The 24,798-nt window shown below is 40.3% G+C and overlaps 1 protein-coding gene across 1 annotated transcript; it reads right to left on the reverse strand.

Annotated features, from left to right (window-relative positions):
• Nucleotides 1-909: 909 nt before the first annotated feature.
• Nucleotides 910-23,659, reverse strand: LOC137278806 (atrial natriuretic peptide receptor 1-like). Its single transcript, XM_067811316.1, has 19 exons — nucleotides 23,650-23,659; nucleotides 23,083-23,276; nucleotides 16,785-16,898; nucleotides 16,389-16,524; nucleotides 15,782-15,912; nucleotides 14,189-14,300; nucleotides 13,746-13,827; nucleotides 13,223-13,322; nucleotides 12,230-12,403; nucleotides 11,616-11,720; nucleotides 8,696-8,767; nucleotides 7,492-7,654; nucleotides 6,270-6,422; nucleotides 5,978-6,176; nucleotides 4,852-4,992; nucleotides 3,930-4,312; nucleotides 3,066-3,149; nucleotides 2,563-2,654; nucleotides 910-963 (listed from the first exon to the last, which is right to left on the reverse strand). Exons 1-19 carry the CDS (start codon nucleotides 23,657-23,659, stop codon nucleotides 910-912), a joined length of 2,499 nt encoding a protein of 832 aa, XP_067667417.1.
• Between the last annotated feature and the right edge of the window lie 1,139 nt (nucleotides 23,660-24,798).

A 24,798-nucleotide genomic window follows, 5' to 3' on the forward strand; every position in this document is an offset into this window, starting at 1 on the left:
GCATACATGTATGAAGCATAAAATGTTGCATTACATCGTTTGGAATATACCATGTATGTACATGCATTCAACCAGTAAACTAAACAATGTTGCACTAATGCGTTATCATTTATTATTCTTTATTTATTCTTTGTGTAGCTTAAATAGATATTATTATTTTGCAAAATGTTGCTTAATTTCCTCGTTGTTCTTAGTTTATGACATAGAGTGAAGAAGTTGTTTCAATGTGTGCTTATTCGCGTTTCTACAGAAATAGTTGTTGATATATTTCTTGCTTTCAGTTATGTTTTGGAAGTTAACTGAAAGGTTCTAAAATTGAGTAACGCCTTCCGATTATTATAGTGTAGCAACATCAGATAGGTTTCGTATTTCGGTTCAGAACTTTGAGACAGAGTATTGACATTGAGTTTTGGGGACTGCAGACTCAAAGCTCTTCTGATAAGGTTCAAATGGCTACATTACACGAGTTGAGGTCATCGTTTGGAAATGGTTCGATGACCTTCCAAATCGATGTGAACACACTGGCTTATGCCAGGTTACAGTGTTTGAACCACGAGTCCAGATGTGTCCATTACAGAATGAGAGAAATGAACGATATAACACGTGTATTACACTTATTTGATGAAAATTCTTGTACAAAATTAAGACACGTACTGTCCATCTATTTCACAGATTGCGTACAAAACACATTCAAGGGTACTTATACATTAAACATGCATTTATATAATTTACCCAAGTTGGTTTCTTTATCGTCACGTAGATAATATGGTTGTCCTGGGATACCGATAAATGTGACAAACACTGCGCAGATGCCAATAGTGTTTTGTTCTTTTTTAACTTTTTTACTTTTCAATAATTGTTTTCACGCAAACTGTCTCTTGCGGATACACACCTGCTTCACATATGTCGTCAGTGGTGTTTGTTTCTGGCACAGAGCCAATATGTTGTCTGTCGCCCCTTGCCCTGAAGAAAAAGACATCAATGAACACAGTCATATAATCATGTGATAGGAGGGGGTCATGAAGTAAATATTACCCAAGTATTAGAACAAAAACATAAGTGATGTCAATAAACGAATGCAAAGAGAGTAATGATACGCCTGTTATTAATATATATGGCAATGAACTGGTGATCTTTGTTACCGTTGAAATATATGATAAGCCATGCAGTTTGACAACGGTACCTGCATTATGATCCCTCCAATGTGCAATGATTAGAAATATTTATGATCAGCTGTAATGTGTGATCAGCTGTAACGCACAGACAACTGTATTGTAGGAACAAATATCATATGTGATCTGGTGTAATACGAGATCAGCTATGAGTATGATAAGTTGTAATGTATGATTCGCCTGACTGTAGGATCAGCAGTAATGGATGATTCGCTACATTGTCCACTATACCCTGGATACATCTACGGCCGGTGAATGTATTATCTCCCTTGGATGGTTTCTTAGCCAATCAGGTGTCTACGCTGGGAAGCTGTGTAGCAGTCACAACTCACTTCTCCTTTTAAATTATCTAACCGATTAAACTTGGCAACACAAGCCATGCAGAGGTTTTCTGAAAGAGGTAGAGGGGGTTCATGCAAATATGTTTTTAAAGTTTCGGACCTGTCAGTTTGTCGGTATGATTTCCCCTAAATCTGAGTCGCACTGCTGCCGTTAACTTTGTATATAATGACAAGCTCGATTGTAACGGCGGCTGAGCCTGGCTACTGTGAGAATGCGGAGCCAGCAAAGGGAGGTAATAAAATTATCGAGCCGTAGATGCATCCAGGGTATAGTGGAGATTCATCGGAACGTATGCCTTTGAGATATCAAGGATGAGATATTTGGTGTATGACGTGGAATTCGCATATACCTGATTTTCATTTATACAACGGCTAGAAACACATACGGACAACTGATGCAAGCTTGTCAAAAGCTATAGTCTACAGTGATTTGTCTACCTTCGTGAAAACCGTCAGAATAATGAATGATACCCCATCCATGTGTATGGGACGACTGTGTTGTGCTCGTGCAACCAGTGCGTTGTGTGTAGGGTGCTGATAAAGAGAAATGGTGGTATGTCCATAAGATGTACTATGTCTGTCTTGTTTGTTGACGCTTATACGTCCTATTTTAGTTTACAATATGATCAGATGTAGGGCGTCAATACCGGCAATGTGTGATTAGCTATCATGTCTGTAATGTGTAATCAGTTGCAATATATACCTGTGTATATATGATCAGATATTAGTATAACCTGTGATCTGATATAATGTCCTGACATACGTAACAGTTATATATGAGCAACTATAATGTATGATCAGCTACAAGCAGCTGTTGTGTACGATCAGGTATAATGTATAATAAATATTGCTCAGCACATCAGCATGCCATGGTAGCAAGTTCTTGGAGTATCAGTGACCAGAGTACTTGGGGGTGGGGGGGCTGTTATTGATCCCACACTCCCCTATCCACCCACCTCCAGACCCTACATACCTAGCATACACACATAACGTCCATACCCAGTTAATGTCATTCAACACCATACACAGTTGTCGGTAACACATATTACCTTAATTTCAATCTCCCCTCGTAGAGAAATGATGTAGCTGTTTAATTCTTGCAGGAAGCTTGCAGTCACCGCACTCATATGTATCTTCAGTGCTGAGACCAAAAACAGGCAGGAGAATACACAATCAACATTTGATGCCAATCTCCCAAAAGAGGTAGCACTTCAAGGTCATATGCTGTCACGTACGTATACAGTTAACATGCTATAAACAGAACAAGATGTTCAGTTCACTTAACTAAGTCTGTCTGGATCCGCTGCTGTCTGATGTTTACGTATTTCACCTAAGGGTTTCTGTGTACTTTCAACATAATACATCAACGAAACAGAATCTGGCGGCGAATACATCATGTTTTAAAACACGTTTCAGCGTTTCCGATAATAAAGACACCTTTGATTTATTTTTATTTTGTTAAGACCGGTCACGCTGATGTTGGTAATATTTTATGGACGCTTCGGATAATATTCACGAAAGTGAACTGCACTAGCGTAAACTATTTCCTCACCTTCCCCGTTCGATTCCATCCTGGAGGCCATGTTCACCGTATCACCAAAAAGACAGTACCTGGGCATTGTTTTGCCGACAACCCCTAGAGACAGATTTATGGGAGAGAGTGAGAGACAATTGTTTATTAAAGCGTCGACAGTGACAAAAGACGTGGACACGTAATACACCAACAGTAAAATATACGTGGCTGTATGCCATGTTGCCTTACGTTTGTCAACACAGTAAACATTTTGACGGCACTCTTAGTTCCATCATTTCTGGGAAACTTTTCTTTGCCATAATATATCATTTGACCCTATATTAATGACGCCCAGTATGCATTTCACACACAAACACACACAGAGAGAGAGAGAGAGAGAGAGAGAGATACGCACGCACGCACGCACGCACACATGCGTGCATACATGCAACACAATGTCACGCCAGTTCATTGTTTCCAGAATTCTGCAGTGCCAAGTAGAAATTATGAAATTTGTCCAATCAGAATTCTTGATTCAAAGACCGATAACATATAACACCACCCTGAACATGCCACACTTCAAAACTTTCATGACACTGTACATACAACACACTATTCATAACACTGTACATACATGTGCACTGTATTTAGATTCTACACTGACACACACTCAACCAAACATACGTTGTACACATACACTTCATGTGTTCCCCACCGTGATATTGCGGGCATATTGTTAAAAGCGGTGTAACACTCACTCAGTTATGTTACGTATAGAAAGGGTCTAGGCCGCTCGACATCATACATAACAAGCAATACATTAACCATTATATATTTACTTGGTATGAGGGGACCCCCCGGGGTCAACCACTGGTTTATAGGACCTAGATCTAAACTACCTACCTGCAGCACAGCTACCAGTATGAAGTCCTATCCGCAGTTTCATTTTGTAATCCGGACAATGCCCAACCTTGAAATTTCCAATGGATTCTAACAAGTCCAGAGCCATATTGGCAATCTCAGAGGCGTGACAATTTCCGTTTCGGTCTGGGAGTCCGCTGACTACCATGTAGGCGTCTCCGATGGTCTCCACCTTGTACACGTTGTGGTGGCTGATGTTGAGGTCGAACATAGTGTACAAGTCATTGAGAAGGTCGACTACCTGAATAGGTGTGCTCCTGGCCGCAAGATCGGTAAAACCAACGATGTCAGAGAAATACACAGTGACTGACTCGAAGATCTCCGCTTCAACCTTAGATCCACGTTTCAATTTTTCCGCTATTGAACTGAAATTGAAGCATAAATAACTCGGTGTATGAAGCATGAGAGTGAGTGAGCATGGTTTACACATGTTTTAGCAATATCCCAAAGACAAAGGAATGGGCTTCTCATATTACATCAATATGGGAAATGAAACCCGGACCTTAGGCGTTAAGAGCGAACACGTCAACCACGGAACTACCCTCGTTTAGTTTTACACCGCTTTTAGTAAATTCAAGCAATATCACAGCGGGGGTCACAAGACATGGGTTTCATACATTGTACCCATGTTGGGAATCGAACTTGGTTCTTCAGCGTGACGAGCGAACGCTTTAACCACTAGACTACCCCCATCGCCTTCTAAACATGAGACCAATGACATCAATAGATCCAAAGCCTCCTTGCCAGGACGTGCAAAATGTTCAAAACCTAGAAACATATTAACGATGAAAACCACTAGCATCGGCTTCTGGCACGCCCAAGGGACGCAGCACTGGACAGCAAGTTATGTTGCTGTAGAAAACAGGGCAAAGAGTGTATCATGGCAGCTGGAATGTATACTGACACTGGCAGCATCCTGTAGAGCAACTTGTCTGATTTCTTCCTCTCCTCCACGAGGTCACTAGTCCTCTGCTCTATGATCTCCTCCAGGTTGTTGGCGTATTTCTCCAGCATCAGGATCATGTTGTCTACGATGTTCAGCTTCCTGGTGACATACGAATTATGTTAATGTGCTTCTTTACATGAAAGATATTCCACAATGTTCTTTTGCGACCAATACTATTGCAACAGATTTTTTCTCCTTGAATCGTCTCATCGGAAGTCATTTTCCAAATGAATGTATAGTTTATATGAAATAAAAACAAGCTAAAGTAGTTTCAGTCTCTCTTCATAACTGACAAGAATCGTGAAACCAGATCAAGTAAACAGTTAAAGCATGAACTGTATAAAGCTGCAAGTCTGCTCCCCAAAATCCCGTATTATACGCGGCGCATTGATCGACGAGGTCAGATACTAAATTATCGATAGTCACACATACTATTGATGCATCGATAGTATTTCTTTTTTACTATCGATTAATTAATATCTCAACAATAATGCTATTATTACTATCTGTGTTGATAGATTGTCTGGTCCAGACTCGAACATTTAAAGACCGCCGCCATTTTGCTTAGTGTGGCGTAAAACTAAATTCTCTCATCAGACTGGTTGGGTGGATGTTTCCACATTCAGCAGTGTTCCGACTTCATTGCGGCGGTCTATGAATATTGAAGTCCGGATGAGTAGCATGGACATCGATCTATATGGCGGCGGTCAGTAAACAATCGTGTTTGGATCAGACAATCCAGTGATCAACAATACAAGCATTGATCTAGGCAACCAAGTCAGAGAGTCTGACCACCCTATCCCGATAGTCGCCTCTTGCAACAAACATGGGTTACTGAAGATCAATTTTAACTCTGATCTTCACGATTGTTAGTGGTGCTAGGACTGACACTCACACGGCACTTCTAAATGCAACAAAGAATTTGTTTTCCATACACAATAAGGCGTTGGCTTCTAAACCATGATCACAGGTTTCCAGCAGGCTTGTTGGCCGGCTTAAGAGGACCGCCTCAATTGGCTGAATCAACAGGTGACAAGTTATTTAGTGCCTGCAGGTGACAAGATATTTAATGCCTGCGACCTACCTTCCCTTGTTCAATGTTAGCAAGGAGTGTTTGATGCATGAAAAGGTGGGTCTGGACTCAGGGGCTTCATCCCAACAACTCTTCATCAGAACCACGGCGGATTCACCATTACCACATGTCTCATACTGGTTCTGTTGGTTTTTTTCAGTCTCCGGACGGAATATCGGTTTTCTTGGAACCATTAGATTCTGAATAATCTCTGAAGAATACAATTGATATAGGACGGTACCATCGGGTTTGCAGTTAAAAAGCGTAATGTTCCAGTTAGCTAACTGTACAAATGTGATTGTACCTTTGGGTGTGCGCCGATCTGTGTCGTAAGGTTGACTGCGTTCTAAGATTTCGTACATGATGATGCCAAAGCTGTACACATCCGCCTTTTGAAGCTGAGCAGGATCCATGGTGACTTTAGAACGAAGAACCTCTGGGGCTGTCCAGAACAACCCTGTGTTCAAGGCAATAAATGCGGGTTAACTGATGAATGTTATGAACTTTGGTACGGTCCAAACACAGGCATACCTGATTCATGAAAGAGGGGGCATGAAGTTCCACAACACCACTGTTTCAAAATCATTTTGAATGATTACATTTCAGTCATTGACTATCCATAGACTTGGGTTTTCATCATCTTTACAACTTCTAGAATGCCTCTCAAAGAAGTTGCATTTCAGCAGTTACAAGTTCACTTCAACATTAACACTCACAACAAGGTTTTAACGTTTTAATTGAGCGTATCAATACCTAGCTGTGTCTTGCAAAATGAACCTTCGCGTTATGTCATAACTGGAGTTATATTTAACGTGAAGGAGCTAATTTGCATCGGTTACCATGCAGACGCGCGTGTATTTTGCATAATATACTCAAAAACAGTAGGGGATCTTCATTTTTATATTTACGATTAGAATGTTTAGGAGATTTATCAGAGTAAATCAATGTTGATATGATATTATTGAATGTTTTTGAGTGCGTCACCAGTTGCACCAGTTGTGGCTTTTGAAAGATGATTGGTGTATGGCATGTAATTTGCGTGTATACGATTTTCATTTTAAAACAAACGACTAGAAACAAACACTAACAAATGTGTAATGAAAGATGAGTGTCAAAATTAATGTTCTAAGTGATTCTCAACCTTCTTGAAAAAACGTCAGAAAACGACCCCATGCATGTGTATGTGGCTACTGCGTTGTGTTCAGGGGTGGTAATAGAGGGAAATGGCGGTGCGTTCATAAGATGTCTGTCCTTGAGACGTTTGTTAACGTTTACACTTCCTGTCCAAATTGAAAGTTTATTATCCCCTACTTCTTGGAAGACTATAGAACAAGCTGAATGAAGTAGTAACCCATAAGTCTTAATTTTCAAAATATCATAACGCAATGAATGTCTGGTTGCACTTAGTGTAATTAACCTAGAGGCTAGAAGGGTACAAGACCTACATTCGTTTCAATGGCTTCTATAATGCTGCCCTTTAACGTATACTATAAGCAATAATAGTTGATTGATTGATTGAATAAAACCTTGTAAAAGCTGATATTCTGCATTGATCTTGTCAGAAGGACGTCGTAAGTGCTTCATGCCAAAATCGGTTACTTTCAGCACCCAGCGGTTGTCAACGACACAGTTGCTGCTCTTCAGGTTGCCATGGTAACGAAGGAGCGATGAATTAATGTAGCATAAACCCTAAAACAACATCAAGAACATATAATTTAATTCAATTCGTTACATTTTATTTACATCCTGCTAGCGATATCAGACCAGAATGGCGTATAACGCACGTCTTTCTATATACAATGTATATGATAACAACGTATTTACCCAAAGCAAATATGTGGATCATTCTGGTTTGGATAGGATTTTATACCGAATATACTTGAGAAAATACTATCCAGTGTTGACCAGAACGAACCAGGCAATTTACTCACGTATATAACGAACTCACAAATGACCAGCAAAATTCCAATTTGAATCGTTTGAAATATTTTTTGCTGTTTTCGATATGACCACTATTCGTGTAGATTGTATGTCTGTACAAATAGTAATGTAGAAACAAAAGTCTATGACCTACTGTCAATACAATTAAGAAATACTTATTAAGAAATTCAGTTCACTCTGTTCCACCATGCATAATATAATAGAGCACACTTTCGCTCTCATGAATATGAATATGAACGTCGCATTTCTACTACCAACGTATGTTTAGATCTGGACACCCAGATGAAGTTGACTGGTCAAGCTACATTCAACGATTGCATTATGAGGTGGCAACCGACATGCACCGTGACGTTGGATACAACTGACGTAATGCAGTACTGCAAAAAAGTGTTTGAGTACGAGGGGGCAGACTAGAGTGGTGCAGTGACGCAAGTGCATTGTGACGTAATGCAAAAAGTGCTCATTATCATCTGATAAAGTATAGGCGGCGCCTTTGATCTTTCCCCGAAGCATCTTTGAATTATATTTCATAAGTGAAATCCATATTGTTTCTTGCAATAATACATTTGTACCTTGCTCTTTTACGAGCATGAAGGTCATATAGATAAATTATGCCACAAACATTTTTATTATGATCATTATCACAATACAATATGAAAATGCTTTATCCAAGACCATATAGGTTCAGTATTGATCTTTATTGATCAATGTCCTTAAACTACCTTCTCTAATGGGATGCGTGGTATAAAATAACTCTTTTTCTCTCATATAAAGTTTAGTTGCACTTACATTCACCAGATCAGTGATTAGGCTCATCTTGAACATCCACTCCAACTTGATGTCCTCATTACCTATAATATCCTGTAAAGACGAAATATTAAAGTTTAGGTTGCCAAGGACAGCAAGGTTAGACGTCGACGGGATTTAGACGTTCGATAGAGTTTATATTTGTTTGATAGTCAGTGACTATCAGAGCTACAATAGAACGTGGTCCACCGCGAGACGCAGATCGATGAGAGAGGCATATTCCCTGTAGGAGTCGGAAACATTGCAGGATTTTGATACCCTTTGTTAAAGACCAATGGTAGAACTCAGAAGTCAGGCACAAATTAGAACCATGGAATTACTCAACGTATGACAACTCAGAATCGGGGTTGTTCAGGGGTATGGCACTACTCTCAGAAGTGGTGGTATCAAACGGTATGACAATACTCTCAAGCGTAGTAGTACTACATTACTCATAGCCGTGGTGTCACCAACAAGTACGATACAACTATCAGCCGTGGTAGTACTCAAAAATACGATGCTACTCTCAGCCGTGATAGTGCTTAGAAGTACGGTACTACTCTTTCGTGGTAGTACTGAGAAGTATGATGCTACCCTTAGCCTTGGTAGTACTGAGAAGTACGATGCAACTCTCAGCCTAAGTAGTACCTTATAAGATGGGTAGTAGGTTCTCATCCGTTAAGATTTGGGCCGTCATCTTCATGTGTTATGACGGGATAGATTGTCCTAACACCTCATTATAGTGGGGACGGTAGCCAAGTGGTTAAAGCGTTCGCTCGTCACGCCAAAGATACGGGTTCGATTCCCAACATGACTACAATGTGTGAAATCCATTTCTGCTATCCCCAGTCATGTTTCGGGAATATTGCTAGAAAGGGCGGAAAATCATACTCACTCACTCCATTAACGCCCATGTGCTTCCATTAACCGCGTCATAAATTCATCCTTTGTCATCCCTTGTCAGGATGCCATCTTTGTTGGACTACGATGGCCGCACTCGGTTGTTTCCACCAAGGCAACACGACCAGAGTATTGTTGAAAACGACTTAGTGTTTACAGCGGCTATAAACTAAACACACTTAACATCGTTGACATAATTACTGATGTATTTATCGATGTGCTGTCGTCATACGGGTTTAGTTAATATTTATATGAAGGTAACACGACATGCTAATCTCGTTGTTTACCTGGGGTACTAAAATGGTTTATTCTCGTGAAGAGATACTGTCTCATGTCCTTTCATAATCTCAATACATAGTCGTTTTGGGATTAAAGGGTTTCTTTTTATATAAATCTAAACAGATAATAAAGACTAAACAATCAGTATATCATAGAAATTCAAAAGACGTTCATGACTGCCCTATCCTTTCCTTTCTCTGTGTTTAATCTGTAACCATACGCCTTTATACTGGGGCATGACAGGTGGGGTGAATAGACTAAAAACAATAAAGCCGTGTTAACATGAAAAAGAAATTTCTGATAGAATCAAATGTTTGTCAGTCATTTGTCCGTTGTCGTTTGCATAATGAGGATGTGTTTATGAATCACTCATAATCATGAAGAGAGACGAAAGGTGAAAGGTCCGCATATCTTGACCTACCGGGCCGGTTGGGGAACCTAACGATCAAAGCGTTCACTCGCCACGCCGAAGACCCAGGTTCGATTCCTCTCAACTCACTCACTCTTCACCTACCCTGTCATACACAAATGGTCACCAGAAATGAACACACGAGAACGCATGGTACTTTTAAATGTAAGGATTTGCATCGGACATAGTTATTCTACTGTGTCAAAATTGCACATGTCGTCATTTACGTTTTGAAAGGTTTACCGGGGATATCAATGTTATAAACTTGGTCGAACAAGGACTTCTCAAGAGGCATCTGTATGCAATCTGGATACAAAAGCCATGCTCTATTGTACCTCAAACGTCAACAAACGTGAACAACAAACGCTGGAGCTGTTGAAATACTGCTCGCATAAATAAAAAGATTTTTAGAATACCACACAGTTGAAATCAACCAGGCTATCCTGCAAACATGTCGGGAGTCATTCCCTTCTTCATACACTGATCTAACTGTACTTCACATGAAGCGACCTCACGGCAAATCAACTATGATAATGATTTTGATATAAAATAATGTAGGGATACTACATCCTGTATGATACTGACTGACTAAAGTTTAAAATTGCTGTGGGTCATATTTGAATCACTGAACCGAATCCGAAACCATCGATTGTGATATACTCTTGGCAAATAATGTTTTATTAGGAAACAGAAATTATTTATTCATAGATTTAAGGGGGATTGTTTTTAATATATTTGAAAAAGACAGCGTATGCGGAATATTTAGAATGTTAAACTGTCAACGTCAGACAAAGAATATTGTTAGGATGTAGATCTCGTATCAAGCTGTTGGGATATGCCATTCAAAGTATATATTACAAAGTTGGGGATATTGAATAAAAATTGATAAAATGCAAATGATGAAGGCAGAAACAGATGATGAAGAGAAAGTAAGGGAAAATGTGACAATTTATTCCATTCCTTTGGAAATGTTTCAGCTATATGGATACATATTACATTTTATCATGTGCATTGTCGTTGGTATTGGCTCGTGGTATGCTCGCTAAATTGCGTATCCCTTACTTATTCTTAATGGACAATGCGTCGAGATGCACATGCCGGTTGTTAGATATTTGTCATCGTAAAACATTAAATCAGAAAACATACATCTTACAGGATAACAGCTTGATCAATTGTAATTATTTCCTCTGAATGTTAATTCTTTCTTCTGTGAGAATTTGTTAGAATATACCTCGGAAAGAAGATAAATACAATAAACCTGGAGTTGCTATCTATGGCGTACTCGACTGGCAATCAGACAGATACAAAACAAGTTGTTTTATTGTATTTGTTTACCTGCAGACTACCTTTAGAACAGTAGAGTGTAAGCCAGCAGGGAAACCGGTCATCAAGGCAAAGACCAATAAATGCATTGACGTTCTCGTGGCGCAAATCTTTCATCTAAAGCAAAACACAAACACATTCAGTACAATTTAAATGCCTAAATAATCCCAATAATCACTGTGGACAGTGGCCATATGAAATGGCGGAATCAGAATATGTTTTAAGGCGCGTGCTATGTCCAAACGCCGTTATTGGTAATGTTATCTGTTTGGGAACATGTGGCTAAGCATAATAGCTCCCCGTGGAATCGATGGTCAGCTTAATCGTTTTCTCTGAAACCTCGGTTTACCTTAATCAGTCTTCATGAGATCGAAGTCGTTCCTTTAACGACGAAAACGTCACAGCTTTGCTCGAAGCGATCTATTTTGAAATCATAATGACAGCACTGAGATCAAAAAACCTCATTTTCCCTTTCATTAACTATGTTCTCTACGTAAATTCACATCGAAACTACCCATTTACCATATTAACAACTGAAGACATATGATTAAGCATTGGCGTACGTGTATGTTCTCCATCGTAAATATTCATTGTAGCATAATGGTTTACGTGTAACAATTACTTACAGCTTTGAGTTCAAGCATGTCTTGTCTTGACATTGTCGAGACGTTGACTGGGTACTCTATTTTCCTGATCGCCACCGTGTTGCCTTTATAATGCCCAATAGTTGAGAATATTTGACCTTCACCTATCCCTGCCGTTTCCAGCTTCTGGGAGGATGCATTAGTGCTAATGCTTATCTGAAACAGTTGGGTACATTCTCACATATATTAGCCCATCGTTGTACCCTATGGGTACCATCACGGGGGCCATGTTCCGATCTACAGTCATGTGTATATCTTATTATCTTATACATGCAAAAAATAAAAACTCCTCCCCTACGTTTGGATGCCTTAAGCAAAGAAAATTTGAAGTTTGAAACGATACAATTCTACACTTTTCAAAACCTTATAAAGACTTAGTCGTTCGGATGCACAATACCGACTTAACTGTCTGCAGGCAATGTCCCTGCACTAGATTCCATAACGTATGTTGTCATAAAACATGGAATTGTCTCGAACACGTACCGTGCTCATAAAGTTACAGGAATATACACCTACGAATGCCCAGATTCTGCTGACAAGATCGTTTCTTTTTGAATGGCATTTTAGAAGTTGTGAAGTACATTACTGACAAACCTTTTCGATAACCACTTCTTTTATTTCGTGAGTGCGATGTTTATACAAGAAGAGAAACGTCGCAATGACGAATAGGAATAATAGAAACCGAAATCCCAGAGGTTTATCAATAATGACATGATCACATGTGACATTTTACACAAGTCGATATCGAAATGTCGCACTCACGAAATAAAACAATTGTTATCCAAAATGTTTTTCAACACTGACATGATCACATTTCAGAAAAACATATCCGCTGAAACCCTTGCCATAAACACACCCACAACAGCTAAAACGCCTCCCACTACGATTTCCGCAAGCAGTACATATCACGTTGCTAATGCCCTTCCTGATTCACTATGTAGTAGCGGAAACCAATATTGACTATATGTTACTTACTGTGCTTATACTGCCCAAAAGGCGAGCCTTGCTGAAAGTGATGTCATCATAGGGAATCACCCACAGCCGTTGTTGTAACTCGCGTTCCAGATTTGAGCGTCTATCATCGTGTACAAAAACATCAATCAGACAGCAGTATCATGCGTCAGTTGCATGTACTTGAACAATTTATTCACCTTGATATGTTTGTTGTCATTTCTATTTCCTTACACTAACTGGGTTGATGCATCAGGTTTCACTTACAGATTGTGTATGAGTTATGCACTAACGTCATAGAATGAGGTATGATACGATCCAGTTGTTGCCAAGTGGAACCATTGAAATGGCTATATTGTTTTGAACATTATCTACACATCCACGTCTCTTGTGTTCTTAGAACTTACTATTATGAATTATGACTTGATAAAATAAATTAATCTCATGTAAAATAAGGAATTAATATCAAATGCTCAAATGCTCAAATTCAGGAAGTTGTCCTATATGAAAAACAAAAAAGCTTCCCAATCGACCAATCCTACTTTACCTGAGTATTACGACCGCTATGACAACTGCCACGATGATGACTGCAACCGCTAATACTGACACCGTTATTATGATATCCAGACCTGGAAGGCAGGGAACAACCACTGACCATTATAAACATCTAATTGATCCTTTATGTGTTCTGGTATATTGTACCCGTGGAAATCCGGGTTAGAACTGATCTTCAGTAAAACCATGCTTGTCATACGAAGCAAAAACGGGATCGGGTGGTCAGATTCGCTTACTTGGTTGACACATGTCAGCTGTTCCCAGCTGCGTAGATCGATGCTCATGCTGTTGATCACTGGATTGTCTGGTCGAGATTATTTACAGACCGTCGCCATATTGATGGAATATTGATGAGTGCAGCGGAATACGTTTGAACAACAAGGTATATAACTATATAACTGTTTTGATGCAAACAAGTACAACTCTGAATCTAACCTAATCCTCCTTCTGGACGACAGAGTTCCTGGAAGAATCCACAACCAGGGACATCTGGGGGAGGTCTGCCGTTGCTTGTTCCCCACACTATGTCCTTGATTACGTGTATTTTCTGTAACATAACAACATCACATTGACTGCGCCATTTATTGCAACCTATCACATAGAACATACAATAAATGTTGGGGGTATGTGGCATCCAATATTTGATGATACTGTCAAAGTGAGCCGCTTGGTTGTCAGGACACAATGTCAGCGATCTAACACCCTCAGCCACCGATTTAATCTGAGTTTAAAAAGTGTAATGCAAAATAGAATACGTTACATTTGTTACCACTGTTTAATGCAACTGTACAATCATGTCAGCATTACCCGTTATTGTAAATACCGTCGACGACTTGACACCAAAGTCTCGTTTCATAAGAAATGTATACGTAAGCATAAAAACTGTAGCACCCCTTGTTACCACAAGGAGCCTAGTGGTCACGCCCAAGCCCCGGGTTTGATACCCCACATGGGATATTACACGCCGTGATCGGGTTTGATACCCCACATGGGATATTACACGCCGTGATCGGGTTTGATACCCCACATGGGATATTACATGCCGTGATCGGGTTTGATACCCCACATGGGATAATGGGATATTACACGCCATGATATTGCTCGAGTATTGTTTTTATTTTTCTTAAGCAGTATAAACTTAAACTCACTCGCCCAGTATACTATATAATGTATCATCACAATGGAATGGAGTTCAGTTCAGCTCTTTATCTGAAATAACGTTAATTTACATTGTAATATTTCATCTTCTTCTTATTCCAAAAGCGTAACGATGGACAAATGCCCGTTTATTAAATTGTATTCCTATGTTATAATTGTTACCATACAGACATCTCCTGTGTAAAGCCTTGTGATACATGCTGTGTAAAATATTGCCCGCTAACACATTTTAATAGAGAACATATTAACTATGCCATGTACTGGGGCCTGTGGGTCTCGCGAGGAGCTTCAGCACACAGGAAGATTGCCTAAACAAAGCCTAATCAGTGATTGTGACATTTTGCAAATATACTCTTACAAAAGGTAGAAGAACCTGACCTTTGAAGTCTGGCAGAAATAAAACCCATTGAGGAACGTTACAATGACATTCATCTTGTGTATGCAGCACCACTTCACGTTATCACCACACGCAAACACAATGCATGGAAGAACTACGTGCACAACGTTGGAGCCCGCAACACGCGCATGGGGTGCCATTAATGAATTTTTGACGTTTTTCAGGCAGGTCGATAAATCACTGTAGACCATGTTTTCCGATAATTTACATGCATCTGTTCATGGTCAGGGTTTTCAGGGTCAAATCACACACTACTGACAGAAAATTGTAAACCTGAAATTATCATATCATACTTCCGGTACCCAACTTCCAGTGACAAGCGTATATTCAAGAACCAGTTCTGGTTCCTAATTACGTGACTGTCAGATACGACTTTACCACATCGGACCAAGTGTACGTTGTTTGTCACCGGGTTTACTAAGGTCTCGTGGAGTGTCGTGACCTAGTTAAGGGCCCTATATGACACGACGCACCTGGTCATCCGTGGTGGTCAACCTGGCCTCCAGGGCCACACTAAATTTTTGCTCTCCTGGCTGTAAATCCCACACCCAGTAATCCGGCTCCCGGTCACCGTTGTTGTCCACCTGCACTGTTCCCGTAACGCCTGTAGAAGAACAGCAATGAGCTACTATTCAATTTCACACTAAAGACGAGGTGCTCATTACATTCATTTCAATCTGCTTAGCCGCCTCAATATAGGTGGAATATTGCTGAGTGCGGCGTAAAACTAAACTCACTCACAGCCACCAATCAGTCCTCAGTACAGCCCAATGTTTGGTCACTGTCTTTACAACCCCGCTACACATCACGTGACTCTCATTAACCAATTAGATCATGGACTCCTTCGTGTACATATGTGGCACTGAACTGTCATTTTGTATTCACCACACTCTGATACTTTCATATAGTATTATATTACAGAATACAAAGCGTCATTTCTTCACCCTTTATGATGTCCATCAAATACACCTGGATGAAGTGGACCTAAGACATTACTATACTAAATAATACACTATACTAAATAAGTTTCACATATCACATAACTTTCTATGAAACGACGTATGACTGGTTACACGTTACCGCGGAACGATTTCCCTTTGGCTTTGTTAAACATGAGCGTTCCGTTCCGATGATCTGCTCCCTCAGCAACAGCTTCATGCAACACCAGCAGGTACAGGTACACGACATCGTGGAGGAACGGGGAATAGTCGGAACCCTGATGGACATATCAGATAGTTATTTGAGTAAGTATAGTTTGGCATGCTTTCTGCAATATTCCATTAATATTATGACGGGGTGTGGGCAACAAAAATAGGCTTCACACGCTAAACCTGTGTGAGGATCGAACTGGGTCTTCGGCGTAACGGGTGAATGCTTCAACCACCCGTCACACACGTTCTTACAGACACTGGTTCTTATTGTGGACAAATGTATGATCGGGACGCGGTAAAGTCAAAATTATTTGAGTGTCCATACCTTGATGCCATTGAGAAGTGTGTAGTTATAGTACCATGGTGCCTCAGCCATCTTTACAGACACTAAATCCCGAAATGCCTGGACATCGGCACCCGCCAACTCAGACACTGTAATCTGAAGAAAATATGAAAATGGCATATCACGTATCCATTGTTAAATTGCGCACATGAAGGTCCCCACATTTTTTTATATAATCCATATAAATATGTTATTCGTAACAATGAGTGAACTGTTGCGTATTTCTCAGAAAGATACATATAAATGCAACAGTTCAAGCATTGGCAGAGTACCATTGTAAGACTAATCTGTAGTCAATACTGTAGTCAATATCGCAGCCACCTTTGACAAACTGTATATACCCATGTCAATTTATGGTTGTCACCCACCACCACTCTTCCCCACGCTCTCTCTCTCTCTCTCTCACACACACACACACACACACACACACACACACACACACACACACACACACACACACCTCCCACTTTCCAACGCCTTTTAATTTTGTGAATAGGTCTAGGGGTGACAAGCATTACTGGCACTGGGTCTATACGGTTTGTCAAAGGTGGATACGGGTACTCAGTACAAGTGTTCACGTGTAGACGATGGTGTTGGCTGTGTTGTTGTGAGTGAAATGAAATGAAATAATGAATAAAATAATATAACTATTAACCAAAGCGTTTTATGTCATTACAAATATAACCTTTAGGCTGTATTTTAGGCCAACTTAAAAAAATCATTTATTATTTCCTAAGAGAGGCATATTCCTTAGTAGTTGTAAAGACAAAGGAAAACCACCTTCTATGGATAGTCATCTCGCTGCAATAAAGAAACTGACTATCCATAGAACTTGGTTCTCCTTGAACCTGTTCTATACGAAGAACAACCAGCGAACAACCTAAGGCACATGACACCGTAAAGAAATAATTACACCTGTATTTAACAATTGCTACAGTTTTATAATATCACATGGATTTCATTATGATGACACCAGTAGTGACACCATAGCTGGTGCAGTTGACCTCAGTGTTGCGCTATTCCAAGACCTAACACCATTGGTGTCTGCACAGGAATGTATGTGAATGTCATTGTGCAAGGTCCATATGCAACTGTCTCTGGGGAACGAAACACAAATGCACTCTGCAGCTTCTGTCTCATTTTGAAGCAATTATCAATCTGGTAACTAGCAATTTCTAAAGACCATTACCTGAATTGTTGTTCTGTGTAACGGGACAACAGTGTATGGATCATTAACACAGATGGTGATAACCAAGGTACTCTATATCGATCAAGGGTCAACAAAACACTGTAGAAGCACTTATATCCCTGATTGAATATTTCTTTGAACCATTCTCAAAACACCAAACAACATCCAACTACATACTACCATCATAGTTACTAAAAACCATTATAATTTCAAACTAATAAACTATGTAACCTATTATTATAAAACAACATGCTTTGTTGTCATGTTACACAACATTTTGAGCTCATATATAACACTAAGGAACACCTATCACTGAGATCGATCTGCAGCCCAATATCTTTTCACATGGGCCAGCTGATTATACCTGTGAGCAAGTGGACCATCAGTGATGTGGAAACAGACATATGGAACTTAATTCCCAGAAAATCAATTTTGGGAAAACAATAGAAACAATGTAGGGCGGAAAATTCCATATGTCCCATCTTTTGAAAGACGGACCGCCGGTATAATATTCCAACGGACGAGAGAACGTGTCAAGTAAGCACTTCCCAAGACATCGCAGATGAGTATCATTATATTTTTCGTTGCAACGCTTTAGATATTTTAAGGAAACAATATTGATCTTACCCATCTAACCTCTTTTCCCACTGAAACAAAGTTCACGAAAATATTATCTACAAAAACATCTTGAGACATAGTAAATCTATCACAATATATTCCACATCTGCCATCTCCTGTCAGAGAAAGATATATCTTGATATGTTGTTTTCTGCCACCTTGAAATTGAATTTGTATTTGTATATTTTGTATATATAATACTCATCAAAGGTTTAATCTCACTAGTGCAAATGTAGCCGATTCATTCAGTCGACTGTTCAAAAAGTTTTTCAAAATATGCCATATTGTTTAAAGGTACTGTCTTCAAAAGAAGTGATGTATTGTAAAGCAAATTCATAACGCTGAAAAGATTATTGTTATGAGTTAAATAAATGATGAATCTCGGTGAAAGCTGGAGAATATTTACGAGTACACCAATACTTTACACCAAAACGCAGTTGTTCACGTGCACGATATTTGCACTTGATTTCCAGCAGACTGAAGCTTGATCCTCCTGCAGTTCATCTGCATAAGGTTTCCCCAAGTTAGTGGCGACGTTCATCCTAACTCTTCTGAGAAATTCATAAATAACATATAGTGAGTGCCTCCTAAAGTTTTGATGGGTAGTATATGTTATATAATATAATTATGCTCTTGTAGTACCGAGGTGATTTATGAGAATAAAGAACTGAATTGAACTGCACTGTAAAACAGACAAAACCCATGGTAATATCACAAGCATTATTACGCATGATTATGATTTCAAACAACTCTTTATGAATGACGTTTTGATTCTTGATCGATGAATCGATGTGTTGGAATGTTGTTGGCATCGTAAGATGTCAAAGGAACTATCAGTATCACAGATTATGAATCACTTAATGCATGGCGCTGACACGGACAACAGGGTGTTGAGACGTCAGGGATTTCGGTATGAAATGGTCATACAGACAGAGGACAACTTTTAGAAAGCGTTGGAGTGTTTTCAAGGTATCACTGTCATTATGTAAAAAAAGTATTCGCATTACAAGACAGAACTTTAAGAAGAGCTTTCTGTAAATTACGATAATCACTAGAAAAACTTAATGCTAAAAATCTTAGAACGAAAACGTACATGATAAAAGTAATAGTTTGTTAATGAAGGCTATATCGAGGATGAGTTACATGTTCTTTTATTTGGTGAACATTACCAATTTCTTAGCAACAGATGCCTCTGTATGATCTCAACTGTGTACAAAGATGAACAACAAATGAAAAACCTGTTAAACACATGAAAAACACTATAATATTATCTGTTTCAATTTTTCTAAAAAACCTTTTTTTAAATGAGACGGTAATATATACAAAGGAGCATTAATTAAGCACCACCCATTTTCATGCTATAAGATTGTGTTTAACACATCAAACTGGTCATTCATGATGTTGAAACCAAACACATGGTTATACTTTCGTTAACTGAACCATCTAAAGTGTCATTCCATCAACTGCCAACACTGCTGCTACTTTCGGCTGTAGTTTATTGACAGTCATATGGGGGCACTAAAACGTTATCAATAACCATGTCCAAAACTATGGTCACACAGACATTGTCTGTGGTCCAACGTACACAAAGTTCTCACAAAATGTTCACTGTTCAATCCTAAGCCAACAGTAATGGTGACATCAGTACTGTGGTGTGTCCTCCCCTCGCATGGATAACTGCTCCAACCCTCCTCCTGGTCCTGGAAATCAAACGCCGAATGCGCATCATCGGAATCGTCTGCCATTCCTCATGGAGAGCCTGGGCTAGTTCCTGTAGATTTTGAACAGGTGGATCCCTTACTTGAACTTGACGCCCCAGATGGTCCCATAAATGCTCAACTGGCTTGAAGTCAGGGCTTCTCGCAGGCCTAGGTAATCTGGCAACTGCGTTGTTCTGCAAGTATGTGATGCCAGGTCTGGAACGATGGGGCCTAACATTGTCGCCCATAGATACTTGCGAGGGGGCGAGGGGGTGGTTATCAAAATGCGGGACAACATCACCTTCCAGTACTTCCTGTTGGTATCTCTGACCATTGAGTGTCCCTTGAATGGTGATAAGATTCAGCTTACAGTCTTAGGAGATACATCCCCACACCATTACACAGTCACCGACAAAGGGTTCAGCTGCATGGATCACCACCCACTGCTGATAAGCCTCATTACTCCTTCTCCTAACTCGCCAACGGCCATCACTAACACGAAGAAGAAAACGTCTTTCATCGGACCAATGGATCCTGCGCCATGTCCTCAGATTGTGGTTTTGCCGTTGATTACACCACACCAAACGTTGAGCCTTCTGTCTATCAGTGAGTAGGGGACGTTGGATTGGACGACGTGCACGGAGTCCAGCGGACCTGAGCCTCCTTCGGATGGTGCTGGTTGAGAGAAGAACACCCACTCTCCATTGTTCACTGGGATCTTTGGCATTGGTCATGGGCCTGCGTCTCACTAGGGGAGTTAGGGCACGGCCATCACTGGGGGTGGTCTTTCTCGTCCTTCCTTATCGTGGACGATCCTTGACGTAACCAGTGGCCACATGTTTCCTTACAAGGCGACTAACGACAGTGTGATTGATATTCAGTCTGGACCCAATGCTGCGACATGACAAACCAGATTCATGCGTGCCAATAATCTGTCATCTGGTATTTTCAGAAAGCCTACGCCTTGGCATGTCCCAAAAAGTTCAATTTCAACCCTGTTCAGTTATTGATGCGTCGATAAGAAGACAATGAGAATACTTCATTTCATCTTTTTATACCCCTCAGTTGCTTATACCATGACAGACCTTCAGTATGAAAAGCATACATTTGAGTCAACACGTGAATTTCATCTAAAACTGCATGTGTATTTAGATATCACTGGTTGTCTTCTCTGTTTTGATCCTTTTTTTGTCAAAATCGACAATGCTTTTTGGTGGTGCTTACGAGGGTTGGCTGAAAAGATCTAAGCCTCACTGTGAAAAAAAGTTACAAAGTCCACGTTTGTAATTTATTTTTCTACATAGTCCCCTTCCAAGTTCACACACTTTTGCCAGCGATGCTGCAAGGCCCGAATCCCGGTCAGGAAGAAATCTTCTTCAGCTACCCTAAAAAAAATCAGTCACAGCGGAAATGACGTCATCATTACTTGCAAAATGGCGACCGGCGAGTTCCTTTTTCATTTTGGGGAACAGGTGGAAGTCAGAAGGAGCCAAATCAGGTGAATAAGGAGGATGGTCGATGAGTTCAAAGCCACAATCGCGGATTGTTGACATGGCCACCACCGATTTGTGAACAGGCGCATTGTCTTGGTGGAAGAGGACACCTTTAGCGATCATCCCTCGTCGTTTGGCTTTGATTGCTTCTCGCAACTGGTTCAGTAGATCAGCATAGTATCTGCCGTTGATAGTTTGACCTTTTCCAAGATAATCAATGAGCAGAATACCCCTGGAATCCCAAAAGACTGATGCCATCATCTTTCCAGCTGAAGGAACAGACTTGGCTGTCTTCGGAGCCGGTGAATCAGGATGCTTCCACTGTTTTGACTGTAGTTTTGTTTCTGGTTGAAAGTGATGTATCCAGGTCTCATCCATGGTTACAAATCGTGCCACAAAATCATCGGTATCTGCTTCAAAACGACGCAGATTGTCAAGGGAAGTCTGGAACCTGACACGTTTCTGTTCTGCTGTCAAGAGCTTTGGCACCCATCTTGCAGAAACTTTAGTCATTCCTAATTCGTTGGTGATAATATGCTTAACCCTCTCATGAGAGATGCCCACTACACTAGCAATATGTCGAGTAGTCAATCGTCGATCATCCATCAACATATCGAGCACTCGCGTGATGTTTTCTGGAGTGGTTGCTGTTGAAGGCCTTCCTGAGCGTGGGTCATCATCAAGGCTTTGTTTGCCACGCTTAAATTCTGCAGCCCACTTCTTTACTGTGGAAAATGAAGGAGCATCATCCCCTAGAGTGGAGACCATGTCAGCATGTATCTGTGTTGGGGACATCCCTTTCTTTTGCAAGTGCTTGATGACTGCCCTGTATTCAGTTTTGTCCATTTCTGATGATTTCAGAGGGTAGGTTTACCAAAAGAGCTGTAGTTTAGATAAAACTATTAGTACGTTTGTAGTTCTTGTGTCTATGATTCACTAAATGATTGTCCTCATTGGTGGCAAACACCTGTCTCTACCTGGTGGGGAAAAACCACTCAGGCTGAGAACTTTTCAGCCACCCCTCGTAATTAATGGTCATGTGTATATGTATGTACATTTATATTTCCAAGTGACTGTAATATATTAATATAAAACAACCCATTTGTACTACAGATCATATGGCCTGAAGTGTTGAATAAACGTCTGTCTGTCGTTGTCATTATCCAATAGACCATTTGTTTAGTGTATTGTAATCTTCAACCGCCTCTGGTGAACATTTCCAACAGCGGTGACATTGTGAACAGAAGACTGACTGAATGAATACCAGAATTAAGATTTACCTGGAAGACGTAGGTGAACGCTGCTTTGACCTCCTCATCAAGTTCGTCTCCCGTAACCCACGGTGTCTGCACATTGGGCGGTGGAAGATGCTCTGGCAGGAAGAATACGTACGTTCCATCCATCAGACCTGCACGTGCTGCTTGTAACAGGATGGTACGTCGATCGGCTGTGTTTTCAGTGCACAGTATTACAACTGAAATCAATAGGTAACACTTAGGTATGTTCTTCACTTGCGGGAACAAAGTTTTGTCACTTAACAATCATTATTTACAGCTCGAGGTTTTAACTCCATAATTCACATACATCTATACCGTGGGCTGTCATGAAATTGAAACATGTACACCCTGTGTTGCATCCCTCATTGAGTGGATGAGTTTAGTTTACTCCACATTCCAGGTATACGGTGGCGGTCTATAGGTCATCGAATTTGAACCAGACAGTCAACAGCATGAGCATCGATCAACGCAAATGGGAACCGATGACATATGTCAACCAAGTCAGCGAGCCTGACCACCATATCTCGCTAGTCGCCTTTCACGACAAGCATGGGTTACTGAAAATCTAACCCGCATCCATCATTGAGCAAATAAGTAATATGTTCTTGAAAGTTGTCTTAAACTCAGCAATCAAATTTTCACAACAAGGATCTTCGCACATATTAGACCAAATAAAATGATGTTTGCGGGCATTAAAATCAGAATCACCTTCAAGTATAAATACCACGTTGATAAATTTGTCAAAACCGTCGAAACATATCTACAAACAAACGTTCAGCGTTCAGTGGTTTGGTGATATCGAGGAAACCCATATCATCACTGTACTGAGTACGGGTGGACTAGTTATCCAAGTTACGCCCGTTGGTCACGTCAGAAACAATTAACCATGGATTCTGATCCCGGGTGGCTCAGAATATGTGGCTCGGTTTGTGAACACCATCCACATGCTGGTTGGTATCACCACAGTAATAAACCCGCACTTCCGATTCCTGACAATGTTGCTAAAAGCGCTGTAAAACCACACTCACTCACTCACTCCTATTAAGGTCACACCGTGATATTATTGTGACACAACTGACTCTTTCACTGACTCGCTCCACACAATGTATAAACAAAACATGATACAAACTTCTTCCTCGTTGCTTGATCTTCAACAGCATGTCGTCGATTTCACTTAGGCTGATGCCGTCATCGATGACAATCCAATCAGCAACTGTGATATTACTAGCTCTGAAAATCTCTTCCGCCGCGCGAGACGAATAGTCACAAAACACCCTTTTGTTATCTGTTCTACGCCTGGATATGATGACAACGCGAGTCCAGCGATAGAAGTTAAATATCTCAACAAAAGCCCTGCCCATTTTGTTGAAAGGTGGTCCAAGTCTTACTAGTGTCTTGTACACTGTTTTGTCACCAAGCATTGGGTCACTGGAGGCTTGACTGAACATCGGTAGGTTCCAAAACGATGCTAAGAGACCAGAAGGCTGTGTTGCTGAAATGCCAGTATTCAGTAATATATTTGACACATCATCGTCAACATGTATTAGGTTATGGATAACACAGATTGTGAATGGTTTCCTGGTGGAGAATGAAACGTTTAACCTGAAATATTGATTCTTTGTGAAGTAAATGTCTACTGCCTTTATGTAGTTTAAGCCATAATAGTGATATATTTATGTTCTCTTTATACGAATTCTACTCGCGATCATTACAAGTCTT

This window comes from Haliotis asinina, chromosome 3 (assembly GCF_037392515.1).
Source record: "Haliotis asinina isolate JCU_RB_2024 chromosome 3, JCU_Hal_asi_v2, whole genome shotgun sequence".
In the NCBI taxonomy this organism is placed as follows: domain Eukaryota; kingdom Metazoa; phylum Mollusca; class Gastropoda; order Lepetellida; family Haliotidae; genus Haliotis; species Haliotis asinina.